This window comes from Bombina bombina, chromosome 6 (assembly GCF_027579735.1).
Source record: "Bombina bombina isolate aBomBom1 chromosome 6, aBomBom1.pri, whole genome shotgun sequence".
NCBI classification, from domain to species: domain Eukaryota; kingdom Metazoa; phylum Chordata; class Amphibia; order Anura; family Bombinatoridae; genus Bombina; species Bombina bombina.
The window spans coordinates 646,339,965-646,352,635 of NC_069504.1; the positions used below are offsets into that span (position 1 = coordinate 646,339,965).

Below are 12,671 nucleotides of genomic sequence, written 5' to 3' on the forward strand. Positions count from 1 at the left end.
TGTTAGTTTATTTTTGCAGGCAGTTTCCGGAGTTACGGTGCTCCCATACTCAGCGCAAGGCCTGCTGCGGCTGCCTTAGTATGGTGAGGTGAAAATGGAGTAAGATTTCTCCATTTTTGCCACGAAAGTCCTTGCGATGAATATTGGATACTGATTTGCGACGCGGTCCCATGTTAGCTTATGGGAGTAAAAATTGCGGCGACGGGTGAAATATACACGCGTAACTTGTATGCTACGCGGTATATATACCAAATTTGCGTAAAAAACGTTGTCACTGGCTTTTGCTGGCGACGCCGCATATGGAATGGGGCCCCCAGTACTTTATAAAGTGACCACAGTAATTTGTGACATCCCCCCCTTTACTGCATATAGTGGTACTGTATAGTGACACTGTTTACCCCCCCATGCTGTAGTAACAAGGTCTGTAATTTGCTGGTTCCCCAAACATACACACACATGCATAAATACACAGTCACATATATACATATACACACAGACACACATAAACACCAATGGGTAAAACAGAAACACTCTCCCTGTAGTCAGAGACACTAGTGAAGCATCATTTCACACTCACATGATATCAGTGCAGGAAGTGGCAGGCCAATTATTAGATATACGCCCGTGTATAAACAAAAACAAATACATAAGCACGTCTAGTTAATAGGGCTTTGAGTTTTCTAGGGGTCAGATAGACTAACCCTTGAGAGAGATGCAACGTATGAAGCGGTAGTGGCAGAAGCGAACACTGGGCCATTGTCAACTGCAGTGCTGAAATATACCACTAGATGGCACCAACTGTCAATTTATCAATCATTGGGTAGCTTCCATCGAATTAGAAGCATTGATTGTTAACGCCTTTTCCGTCGGAAAGGGCTGTGAGTGAAAAATGTTACCCTGTCTTTTAGCCAATGGGTTACACTGTATCCCAGTCCCATATGTCTGTCTTGTTTTTAACCACTATGACTATGGATACGCTGTGAATACATATAGCGGTGAGCTACATGGCGGCGCATTTAATACACATTGTGCATGAACGAGCTTTTCAAACTCTTACCACGGTCCTTCATATGATTCTCGGGGTTACTATAGCAACGACCCCTCTTTTGCTAGGCTCTCACTTGTTGCTATGGTAACAGCGCAGTTTCTCACCCCTTTTGCTACCCCCCTAAAAAAAGAGATTAGCGGCTCTCGCGGTATCTGCCCCTGCTAACTCTGGACACCGGCCGCACAAAGGACTTGACACTGAAGAAGGCAACGGATGTGGGCAGGGACAAGCCGTACAGTGAGTATAATACGCAGGTCCCTACTGTATACATGAGCTCTGCTGACATCAATGCGCCCAATACTGCACATTAGTTAACCTTTTGTTGGCTGTCACCGCACGTCTATAAGGGGGAGCTGAAGTACAATGCAACATGTTGTAGCCCACCCCAACAAGCAAAAGCAAACGGCTGGGGTTCTAGCGGGCACCTTCAGCATCACTGTCTGTCTTTACAACCTGTAACATCCTCTGTCATTTACATCATAATACAGCATAGAGGATTGTACTTCTGAAATGTGTATTGCAGACCTTTCATTAGACTACCAGAGTACATGCCCAATCAATGTCTGTATAATTACTTGCCCTTGGGCCATAAAAACTTTATCCCTCTGTTGCTTTGGTTTGTTGTTTCTTCTCTTTATGTTTGTTAATTATTTACAGGATTAACTCTACTGTTTGCACTTAGAAATGGCAACTCCTACAGCAGTAAACCCCAGTGGTGAGTATGCTACTGCTTTAAGAAATAACTGTTTCCAAAATGATTACAGCCATGTAACCCCAAAATATCTTCTATTTAAATAACTACTTGCCAGAACTTTTATATATATATATATATATATATATATATATATATATATATATATATATATATATATATATATATATATACTGTATATCTATCTATATATATCTCTTAAATTATCACATATATCCTATTTTTATATTTTTGTAACAAACCCTGCAAACGACATGTAAACTACAGGCTACTTATCTTATAATTGCGTAGAAATAATATTTAGTAAATGCTTTTTGAGCCTTGAAAATAATATATATTGCTTGTTGCTTAAGCTTCACATCATTAGTAATATAAGGTTATTCTAAAGCTTAGTTTAACAGAGAAGCAATAGCAAGATATTTTAAAAGGACAGTGTACTGAAAAATTTTCATACCAGCTGCAGAGTTTATAATGCATAGGAGATTGCTTCTTTAAGTTTAATTTTGTATATGAGATAGTGTTTTTTTTAATTGAAACCACAACCAATTGCTGAAATATATCTATTTTATTTCTTTCTGTATACACAAAGACCAATACTAGAGCAATACAATTAACATTTTACTACATATCTCTATCACCCCCAGGTAGATTGATTTAATCTGCTGGTTCTTGCTTACACACCCTTCTATAGCCAATACTGCTGTACTGAAATTGTCTGTATAGGTAGAAGTTTCAAAAGGCAAAAACAACTATTTCAAATTACAAAATAAAGGTAAATAATCAATTTGTAAACAAATAAATACTCCATCGGTTAAAATTGATCATTGGGAACACAATAAAGGGGATAAACATTTACTGTACAACATATGTTTTAAGTGATATGTTTTAGTGTGTGTATGTCAACAATTGAAAGTAAAGATCACTTTAAGGGAATTTGTTTGTGTTGTGCATTGCATCTTTCGAGTTCCATTTTCCTGGTGTTCTGTTTATCTGCAGCAAATTTTGTGGTTAGTGGTTATCCAAAGGAACAAGGAAGTAAAGCCTTCAAGGGACAGTACACACGTTTGAGATTTTTATATAAAATTATTAAAGGGACACTGAACTCAAATTTTTTATTTTGTGATTTAGATAGAGCATGCAATTATAAGCAACTTTCTAATTTACTCCTATTATCATTTTTTTTGTTCTCTTGCTATCTTTATTTGAAAAAGAAGGCATCTAAGCTATTTGTTTGGTTCAGTACCATGGAAATCACTTGTTCATTGGTGTTTGAATTTATCCACCAATCAGCAAGAACAACCCAGGTTGTTAAAAAAAAAAAATAGGCCGGCATCTAAACTTCTTGCATTTCAAATAAAGATACCAAGAAAATGAAGAAAATTTGATAATAGGAGTAAATTAGAAAGTTGCTTAAAATTGCATGCTCTATCTGCTCTAAAGAAAAAAAAAATGGGTTCAGTGTCCCTTTAACTGGGCATAATAAAACAAATTTGCTATAACTTTTTTTTTGGTACAATTTCCTGCATTTAAGTATGGCAACTGTGAATTAACCAATTCTGAAATCCGAGAGAGTATGTAACAAGCTTAATTCCTTCATTACCGGGACTTTCAGAGAAGAACTTCCGCCAAATACCCGAGAATTTTTAGCATTTTTGCTATCACTCCATTTAAACAGAAATAGAGCCTTTTTTATTATTTACCTGTCAAAACTATATATTATTTTTAAGTAGACAACCCAAGGTATAGATTTTGGTATATTTAATGCCACCATGTCACTGCCAAATGCAATCATAGAAAAAAATCGTTAACTTTCTTACAAACTTTGGGTTTCTCACTGAAATTAATCACATACTGCTTGTGCAATCATAGCACAAATGAATGTAAAAGCTTCTCTGGGATCCTCTTTGTTCAGAAATAGCAGATATATATGGCTTTGCCATTGTTTTTTGGTAATTAGCATGCTGCTTATTGCAGAAGCACTCCACGCTTTCATTATTTTCGCCAGTGAATTGGGTTAATCAGGTAGCTTGTATGGTTAATTTTAGCTTTCATGTAAAGATTACCCTCCCACCTGACACTTCTCAACCCCTGATCCATACCTGATCCCTCTCAAACAGCTCTCTTCCCTCCCTCACTATCCCCACTGGTCACCACCATCATAGGTACTGGCAGACAGTCTGCCAATATTAAGATTTAATGCTATTTTTTTTTTTAAATATTTGCTGCAGTGTAGGATCCCCCTTATCCTCCAACCTCCTCCCTCTAACTAGTATCTGCCATCTTAGGTGCTGGCAGCTGTCTGCCAGTACTTTTTAAAACATAACAATTTTGTGTAGTGATCCCCCACCTCCCCCCTCCCGCGATCATTAGTTAGGGATCCCCTACCCCCTTTTTTTCTGTAGTGTAGCTCCCGATCCATCCCTCCTCCTTTTATTTTTTCCCACTGAGTAGGGCCCTCCCACTCCCTCTCCGCTGCTGGACAGCCCACCTGCCTCACGGATTCCCTCTCATACCTCCCGCTGGCACCAGCAGATAATCGTTACAGACAGTGACACCCACAGTCTCACTGTCTGTAACAATCTGGCATCTACTTTCATATGGAACCGGAGCACCAATCGGCTCCGGTTCCATATGCAGGCAGATACCTGGAGCTCAGGAATTCCAACTGTGGGCTGTAACTTAAAGGGACATAATACTCATATGGTAAATCACTTGAAACTGATGCAGTATAACTGTAAAAAGCTGACAGGAAAATATCACCTGAGCATCTTTATGTAAAAAAGGAAGATTTTTTTTTAATTTTATTTTTATTATGAAAATTCAGTTATGTACAACAAACATTTACATACATAAACATACATATATCCGATAGAAAGTATGTCAATACAAGATAATTCATCTATATAAATATAATATTACTATTTACGACTGCATAATACTTCCAAAGTGCAAAAACATCAAACATAGACACGTTATCTGTACTTTACTTCATTTCTAACTTAGACAGTGTTAAAATTCTCAAAACCTTTATTCCCATACTAACATTTATAGAAAAATATTACCCATCCGTTAAACTCGTAACAGTCTATCAGTGACACTATTTCCTATCCCTTAAGTTGCATAAATAATTTCGTACTTCTGGATTATTTCCCTTCCAGGACCTAATTCGAACAAAAATATAGTCCTGAGGGGAATAAGTCCCTTATCTCTAGTTCCTAAATTAGTTTAAAGTCTTCTTTACTGTATTTACCTAATGATTTTCTTTTTCCCCTTTATTACAAACTCCAAAGCTTTTACTCCATTTTCTACCCCTATGTCCCATCTCAATTGGAGATTTATTCTGTAGATTATGTTTCCAATAACATCATAATTTTATCTTTAACATGTGTTTCTAAGACATTTATAAATCCATCCCATTTTTTTTTTTATATTCCTCGACTCTTACATCCTTATCATACATTACATCAAATAATTCTATATTCATTAGTTCCAACAGAACATTCTGAAATTCCTTCAAATTAGGTCCTCTCTTTAAAATCCATATTTTCATTATACATCTCCTTCCTGACAAAATTATCATAGTCATCAGTTTAGCATTTTCCTGTTTAACTTGTCTATTGGATGGGAGTATTATATTCAAAAACTTTAGATTAATCTTATATCCAAAAATCCTACTCGCCCAAAAGCTAATCTTTGCCCAATACTGTTTTATTTTTGGGCAATCCCATAGAAGATGTTTTAAATTGGGATCTATATAATTGCATTTAATACATCTCTTTTCACACTTAAAGGGACAGTATACTGTAAAATAGTTTTTCCCTTAATGTGTTTACAATTGTTTTTTTTACCAACTGCAGAGTAAAAATGTATGAAAATTAGCTTTTTAAGGTTTATTTCTGTATATTAAAGCTCTGATTTTGTGTTTTGAAGCCACAGCCTAATAAAATAGGTTGAGCTTGTAGGTATAATCAGATCTCATTACTGTATCACATTGTGCACATATACCTGCTTCTTTATCTTATATCTGTCCTTAAAACAATCACCAATACTTTGAGAGAACAATGGAAAATGAACATTTTATTACCTTATCTCTGCTTTATCACACTGGGAGTGTAATTTCTTCTGCTGGCTGTGTTTACAAAGCTTATCTATAGCTGGTACGCGCGGCCACAAACTTTCAGAATAGGTGGGGATACCACATGCTAAATTAACAATTTCAAATGCCAATATAAGGGTAAAGGAGCTACTTGTAAACAATTTAATACACTCCAGCAGGTAAAGTGGATCATTGGGAACAAATTAAAGGGGAGAATTTTTTTGAGTAAACTGTCCCTTTAAACCATTTTGAAACCATTTTTGGTGTTATGTAGAATCTATGTAATATTTTTATTTGGGACTCCCTAAAGTATGAATCATACGTTGTAGATATAATAGTTTTCAAACTTTTTTCCACTTCATTAGCATCCAGTCCTGTAGAGGCTTCTTTTTGCCAACCCTCTAACATCTTACCCCTTATACTAGTCAATTTTGAATTTACTAGTGCTTTGTACAACCTTGAATAAGAACATATTTTTTTCTGAAAATCATCCATCATATTTTGCAAAGGGTGGCGATCCCATATGGAGAAAGAATATTTATTAACTATAATCTTTATGTAATGTGTTATTTGAATGTAAGCATAAAAGTGTGATTCAGGTAGATTATATCTATATTGTAGTTCCTCAAATGTACATAATGATTTTTTTAATGGGTCTAATAAATCTCCTATCTTATTTATCACAAGTCTCCCCCGTTCTGTAAAAATAATATTTTCCATACCTGGTCTAAAGTTTGGATTTCCCTTTTATAGGTAAAAATATTGAACCCTTAATTGAAAACTGTAAAATCTTACTAGTAATATGCCATGCTTTCAAGATGTCCTTATACATGATATTATTCTTGGTTTTAAAATCTATATCCTTCAATTCCGTATGAAGTACATATGCCTTACTAATCCCTTTTAATGCTATTATTTCTAATTGCTTATCATAAAAATATTCTGTTTCTCCCAGCCAATCAACCGCTATTCTCATCAATGATGCAAGATTATACAGATAAACATCTGGGGCAGCTATTCCCCCTTGCATCAAAGGTTGTCTTAATTTATTTAAGCTTATACGTATTCTTTTCCCCTTCCAAATAAATTGATTAAAGATTTTATTCAGTCTTTCAATGTCTTTCCTGGGGATTAAAATTGGCAGCATATTTAAAGGGTATAGCAATTTTGGTAATGTCATTTTTATTATATGTACCTTCCCCATAAGTGAAATCGGTAAATTATTCCATTTTTTAAGGGATTGTTCTATAGATATAAATATCTTCTCATAATTTATATTATACAATTTTTCCGGATTGGGAGATATATTGATTCCTAAATATGTAATATAATTTTTAGGTTCTAAAAAGAAAATTTGCTAATGTCACAATATTGTCTCTTATTTAACCATAGAACTTCTGATTTTGTACTATTTATTTTAAACCCTGAAAATTGACCAAATTCAATGATAACCTTCAAAATCTTTTTTATATTCGACCCTGGATTTTGAACAAACAATAACATATCGTCTGCGTATAGTGATAGATGGTATTTGTTCCCATCCATCTCTATACCTGTATCAATATTTCTCAGTTTGACTGCCAAAGGTTCTAATGCCAAATTGAACAATAGGGGTGATAGAGGACAACCCTGACGGGTTCCTCTGCCCAGATTAAATCTAGATGATAACTCTCCATTAACAATGACAGAAGCATTAGATTTTAAATAGATACTTTCAATAAGCTTACTAAATGGGCCTTTTATATTATATTCCCCTAAGCATGTTGTTTAATAGGACCATTCGACTCTGTCGAAGGCCTTTTCCGCATCTAAGGCCAACAGCAGAGTATTTGGAATTGATTCACCTTTATGTTGTTTTTTCATAAGCCAATAATGATTAACTACATGCAATACTTTACGGATGTTCTTACTTAATGGTCTAGCCTGAATAAAGCCTGATTGATCTTTATGGATTAACTCAGGAAGCAAGATTTTTAGTCTATTAGCCAATATTTTTGTTAAGATCTTATAGTCCTGGTTAAGCAGGGATATCGGTCTATATGACATAACACTTTGAATGTCTTCCCCCAATTTAGGAATCACGATTTATTAGCTGCCGAAAAAGTTAAGGACGGTTTAATTCTATCGCTAAGGTATCCATTAAATAAATCTGTAATTAAATTTGTCAATGATTCTTTCATAATTTTATACCATTCTAACGGTAGGCCATCTGGACCTGGAGCCTTGCCTATTGGCATCTTTGCTATTACTTTATCAACTTCCTCTATTGTTATATTAGAGTTTAATATTTCTTGCTGTTCGAATGAAATTTTTGGAAAATTGATACCTTCTAAAAAAAGCTTAGTGTGTCTACTACATCTTTTTTACTCTCAGATGTATAAAGATTATTATAATATTTCCTAAATTCCTCTATTATCTCTATATTATTACTAATTAATTTTTATCTGACTTTTAATGCCATGATTTGTCTTGGCGATTTTTGCACTTTAACTAAGGAGGCTAAAAGCTTACCAGATCTATTAACAAATCTATATAATTTCCCCTTATCTTTTCTGATATCTCTTATAGCTTTTTGATTTATATGTGCTTCCAGCTCTTTCTTATCCTCCATATACTTTTTCCTCCAAAAGGTTGTTTCAAGTTCTAAATATTGACTATAAGAGTATGTTGTTCTTTCACTGAGTTATTTATAATGTCTCTTAATCTCTCTATTATGTTTTATTACATAAGAAGTTATCTCCCCTCTGATAACAGCCTTTCCGGCCTCCCAAATAGTTTGTATACTTTCACAACTATTTATATTATTTTTCAGATATTCACCCCATTTTTCCTCAATATATTTCCTAAAAGGTTCTGAACCGTACAAACATTTTGGTAATCTAAAGCTTTGTGTATCATACCTCTTCTTTCCCAGATTAAAGCTTAAATCGACCGCAGCATGGTCAGAGATAATAATTTCATTGATCTTTACTTCCTCTATATTTGTAATTAAAGCTTTTGAAACCATAAAGAAGTCAATTATTGAGAAGGAGTCTTGAACCTTTGAGTGATACGTATACTCTCTTTGGGTTGGATTTTTAATCCTCCATACATCCACTAAATCTATTGTCTCTGTTATACAATTCACCATTTTTTTTATCAAATTTCCCTCTTTTAATCAATTCCCTCTTCAGATTTCCTGTAGAACTTCCACTTCTATCTGGATAAAAATTCGGAGAGAGATTAAAATCCCCTCCTAATATTAATTTGGTGTCAATATATTTAAACAATATTTTTGTTATATCCTCCCAAAATGAACTATTAGTCTCATTTGGTCCATAGATATTACATAAAGTTACAGATTTATTACCAATGGTCATTTGCACTATTATATATCTACCATGTATATCATAAGTTATTTTTTTAATCTCGTATTCCAATCTCCTATTAAGTAGAATTACTAGACCTCTACTTGCTTTCTTAAATGATAGAAAAATCACATCTTTCACCCAATCTCTTTTTAATTTCTCATGTTCTTTATCTAATAGGTGGGTTTCTTGTAACATGGCTATATCCACCTTACATACTTTCTTTAGATGATTCAGAATGGCTTTCCTTTTTATAGGAGAGTTTATCCCTCCTAACTTTCCAAGTTGTTATCTTTACCATTTTATTTGTGTATATGTTCAAAGTCAATATAGGATGAGGAAGAAAGGGGGAGAAGTGGTCTTTATAGATTTAAGAAAAAAAAAAAAGGTGAAGGTAGATCCCTATATTTTCTACCTTGTGAATGTGCTTATTATGACTTTTTATTCATCTTATAGAATCTATTATTTTCCTAATCTATTAATTTATTAATTAAACCTTAAAACACTTACTCATCTCATTAACGATGATAAACCTTAATGTGAATCACTCCTGTGAAATAATTAATGTGTCTAAAATTACTATCTAAAATTTCCCAATCTTCCCCCTTTATCCCTCTCCTCATTAAGCTTCTATCCTTTTGCTAGAATCCAAAAATTTAATTACTTCCTCTCTATTACTTAGAATTTTTGTTTCATCCTGGAGTAAAATCTTTTTTTCGCAGGAAAAATCACAAAAGCTTTAAATCCCTTATTAAGTTCATTACATATGGGTATCAATTGTTTTCTGGCTCTCGCAGTTTCAACTGCATAATCCTGATATATAAAAATTCTTTTGTCCTGAAATAAAAGTGTGTTCATTTGTTTATACGCATTAAAAATAAGCATTTTTGTTTCAAAGCTTGTGAATTCCACTATTACTGGTCTTGTGAAATCTCGAATAGTTATTTTTCTTCATTATATTAATTCTCTGTGTTTTTTCCACTTTAAATGGCCCTTTTTCATCAGGTATTCCCAGCAATAGTGAAAGTTCCACTTCCATAAATTCTTTTAATTCATCTACCTTTATTGATTGATTGAAAAAGGAAGATATTTTACCTCACAATTTCCTCAGCTCATCAGAGTAAATTCTGTGTAAAAAGTTATAATTTAGCTGCTGCTCAGCTGCAGGTAAAAAGAAATGAAGGAATGAACAGCAGCCAATCAGCATCAACAGGTCATGAACTCTTTTACTGTGATCTCATGAGATTTTACTTAACTGTCATGAGATTTCATAGTAAACTTCCTTAAACTGAATAGGGAAATAAGATGAGTGTGCACGTAAGTTCACTCCCTTAGCTGTCCCGGGACAGACATACTGATTTGCTGCTTAGAAGTCCTTTACAATGGGATGTGGCTACTGAGGAACTTTTGAGGTAAAAAATCTTTCTTTTTTTCATAGAGATGTTCAGGTGATATTTTTTAGTCGGCTTTTTACAGCTATGCTGCGTCACCTTTAAGTGTTTCAACATTTGGGTATCATGGCCCTTTAACAACTGAGACTGCTGGAGCTTCCTGCAGCTCCAACGTATATATATGTTGTGCGGTACGGTAAGCAAAGTACCTTACAATGTATATATAAGGGGTTAAAGGGACATAAAACCCCAAAAATGCTGGGAGCTAGCTGCTGTTTGGTCACTGCACATATATACCTCTTATCATTAGCTTACTAAACAAAATTATACATTGTTACAAAAAGACTCCCAGATGGACTATATTGAATGCAAAGAGAAATCTAGTGTACAATGTCCCGAATACTGTAGAAAAATTTTGTTATTATGTCTAACGCCTAGATTTCGAGTTTTGTTGGTAAAGACCCGCGTAGCTAACGCTGCTTTTTTTCCCAACGCACCCTTCCAACAACGCTGGTATTTAGAGTTGTCTGAGGGGCTGCGTTAGGTTCAAAAAAGGGTGCGTTGAGCCTAATTTAGCTCCACTTCAACCCTCAATACCAGCGTTGCTTACGGTAGCGGTAAGCTGGAAAAACGTGCTCGTGCACGATATCCCCATAGGAAACAATGGGGCATTTTGGGCTGAAAAAAACCTAACACCTGCAAAAAAGCAGCGTTCAGCTCCTAACGCAGCCTCATTGTTTCCTATGGGGAAACACTCTCTAAGTCTGCACCTAACACCCTAACATGAACCCCCGAGTCTAAACACCCCTAACCTTACACTTATTAACCCCTAATCTGACGCCCCCGCTATCGCTGACACCTGCATTATGTTATTAACCCCTAATCTGCCGCTCTGGACACCGCCGCAACTTACATTATCCCTATGAACCCCTAATCTGCTGCCCCTAACACCGCCGACCCCTAAATTATATTTATTAACCCCTAATCTGCCCCCCCAACGTCGCCGCTACCTTACCTACACTTATTAACCCCTAATCTGCTGACCGGACCTCGCCGCCACTATAATAAATGTATTAATCCCTAAACCGCCACACTCCTGCTTCGCAAACACTATAATAAATAGTATTAACCCCTAATCTGCCCTCCCTAACATTGCCGCCACCTACCTACAATTATTAACCCCTAATCTCCCGCCCGCAACGTCGCCGCAACTATAATAAATTTATTAACCCCCTAAACCTAAGTCTAACCCTAACCCTAACACCCCCCCTAACTTAAATATAATTTAAATGAAACGAAATAATATTCCTAAAATTAACTAAATTAATACTATTTAAAACTAAATACTTACCTATCAAATAAACCCTAATATAGCTACAATATAACTAATATTATTACTATTTTAGGATTTATATTTATTTTACAGGCAACTTTGTATTTATTTTAACTAGGTACAATAGCTATTAAATAGTTAATAACTATTTAATAGCTACCTAGTTAAAATAAGAACAAAATTACCTGTAAAATAAATCCTAACCTAAGATACAATTAACCCTAACACTACACTATCATTAAATAAATTACCTACAATTAGCTAAATTAAAATACAATAAAATAAACTATTCTATAATACAAAAAAAACAAACACTAAATTACAAAAAATAAAAAAGAATTACAAGAAGTTTAAACTAATTAAACCTAATCTAAGCCCCCTAATAAAATAAAAAAGCCCCCCAAAATAAAAAATTCCCTACCCTATTCTAAACTACCAAAGTAATCAGCTCTTTTACCAGCTCTTAAAAGGGCTTTTTGCGGGGTATTGCCCCAAAGTAATCAGCTCTTTTACCTGAAAATAAAAATACAATACCCCCCCCCAACATTACAACCCACCACCCACATACCCCTACTCTAACCCACCCAAACCCCCCTTAAAAAAACCTATCGCTAACCCCCTGAAGATCTCCCTACCTTGAGTCATCTTCACCCAGTCGAGCCGAATTCTTCATCCAAGGTGCGCAAAGGAGGTCCTTGATCCGGTAGAAGTCTTCATCCAAGCGGCAAAGAAGAGGTCCTCCAT

The 12,671-nt window shown here is 34.9% G+C and overlaps 1 protein-coding gene across 3 annotated transcripts in view; it reads left to right on the forward strand.

Moving 5' to 3' along the window:
- Positions 1-883: 883 nt before the first annotated feature.
- Positions 884-12,671, forward strand: part of ARNT2 (aryl hydrocarbon receptor nuclear translocator 2) — a 162,587-nt gene continuing 150,799 nt past the window's right edge. For 2 of the 3 annotated variants that reach the window (XM_053717672.1, XM_053717673.1), the window contains exons 1-2: positions 884-1,285; positions 1,706-1,763. In XM_053717672.1, the coding sequence (XP_053573647.1) occupies positions 1,733-1,763 (31 nt within the window). In that variant the 5' untranslated portion in view covers positions 884-1,285; positions 1,706-1,732. The remainder of the gene's footprint in view (positions 1,286-1,705; positions 1,764-12,671) is intronic. The other variant, XM_053717674.1, reaches the window with a different exon arrangement.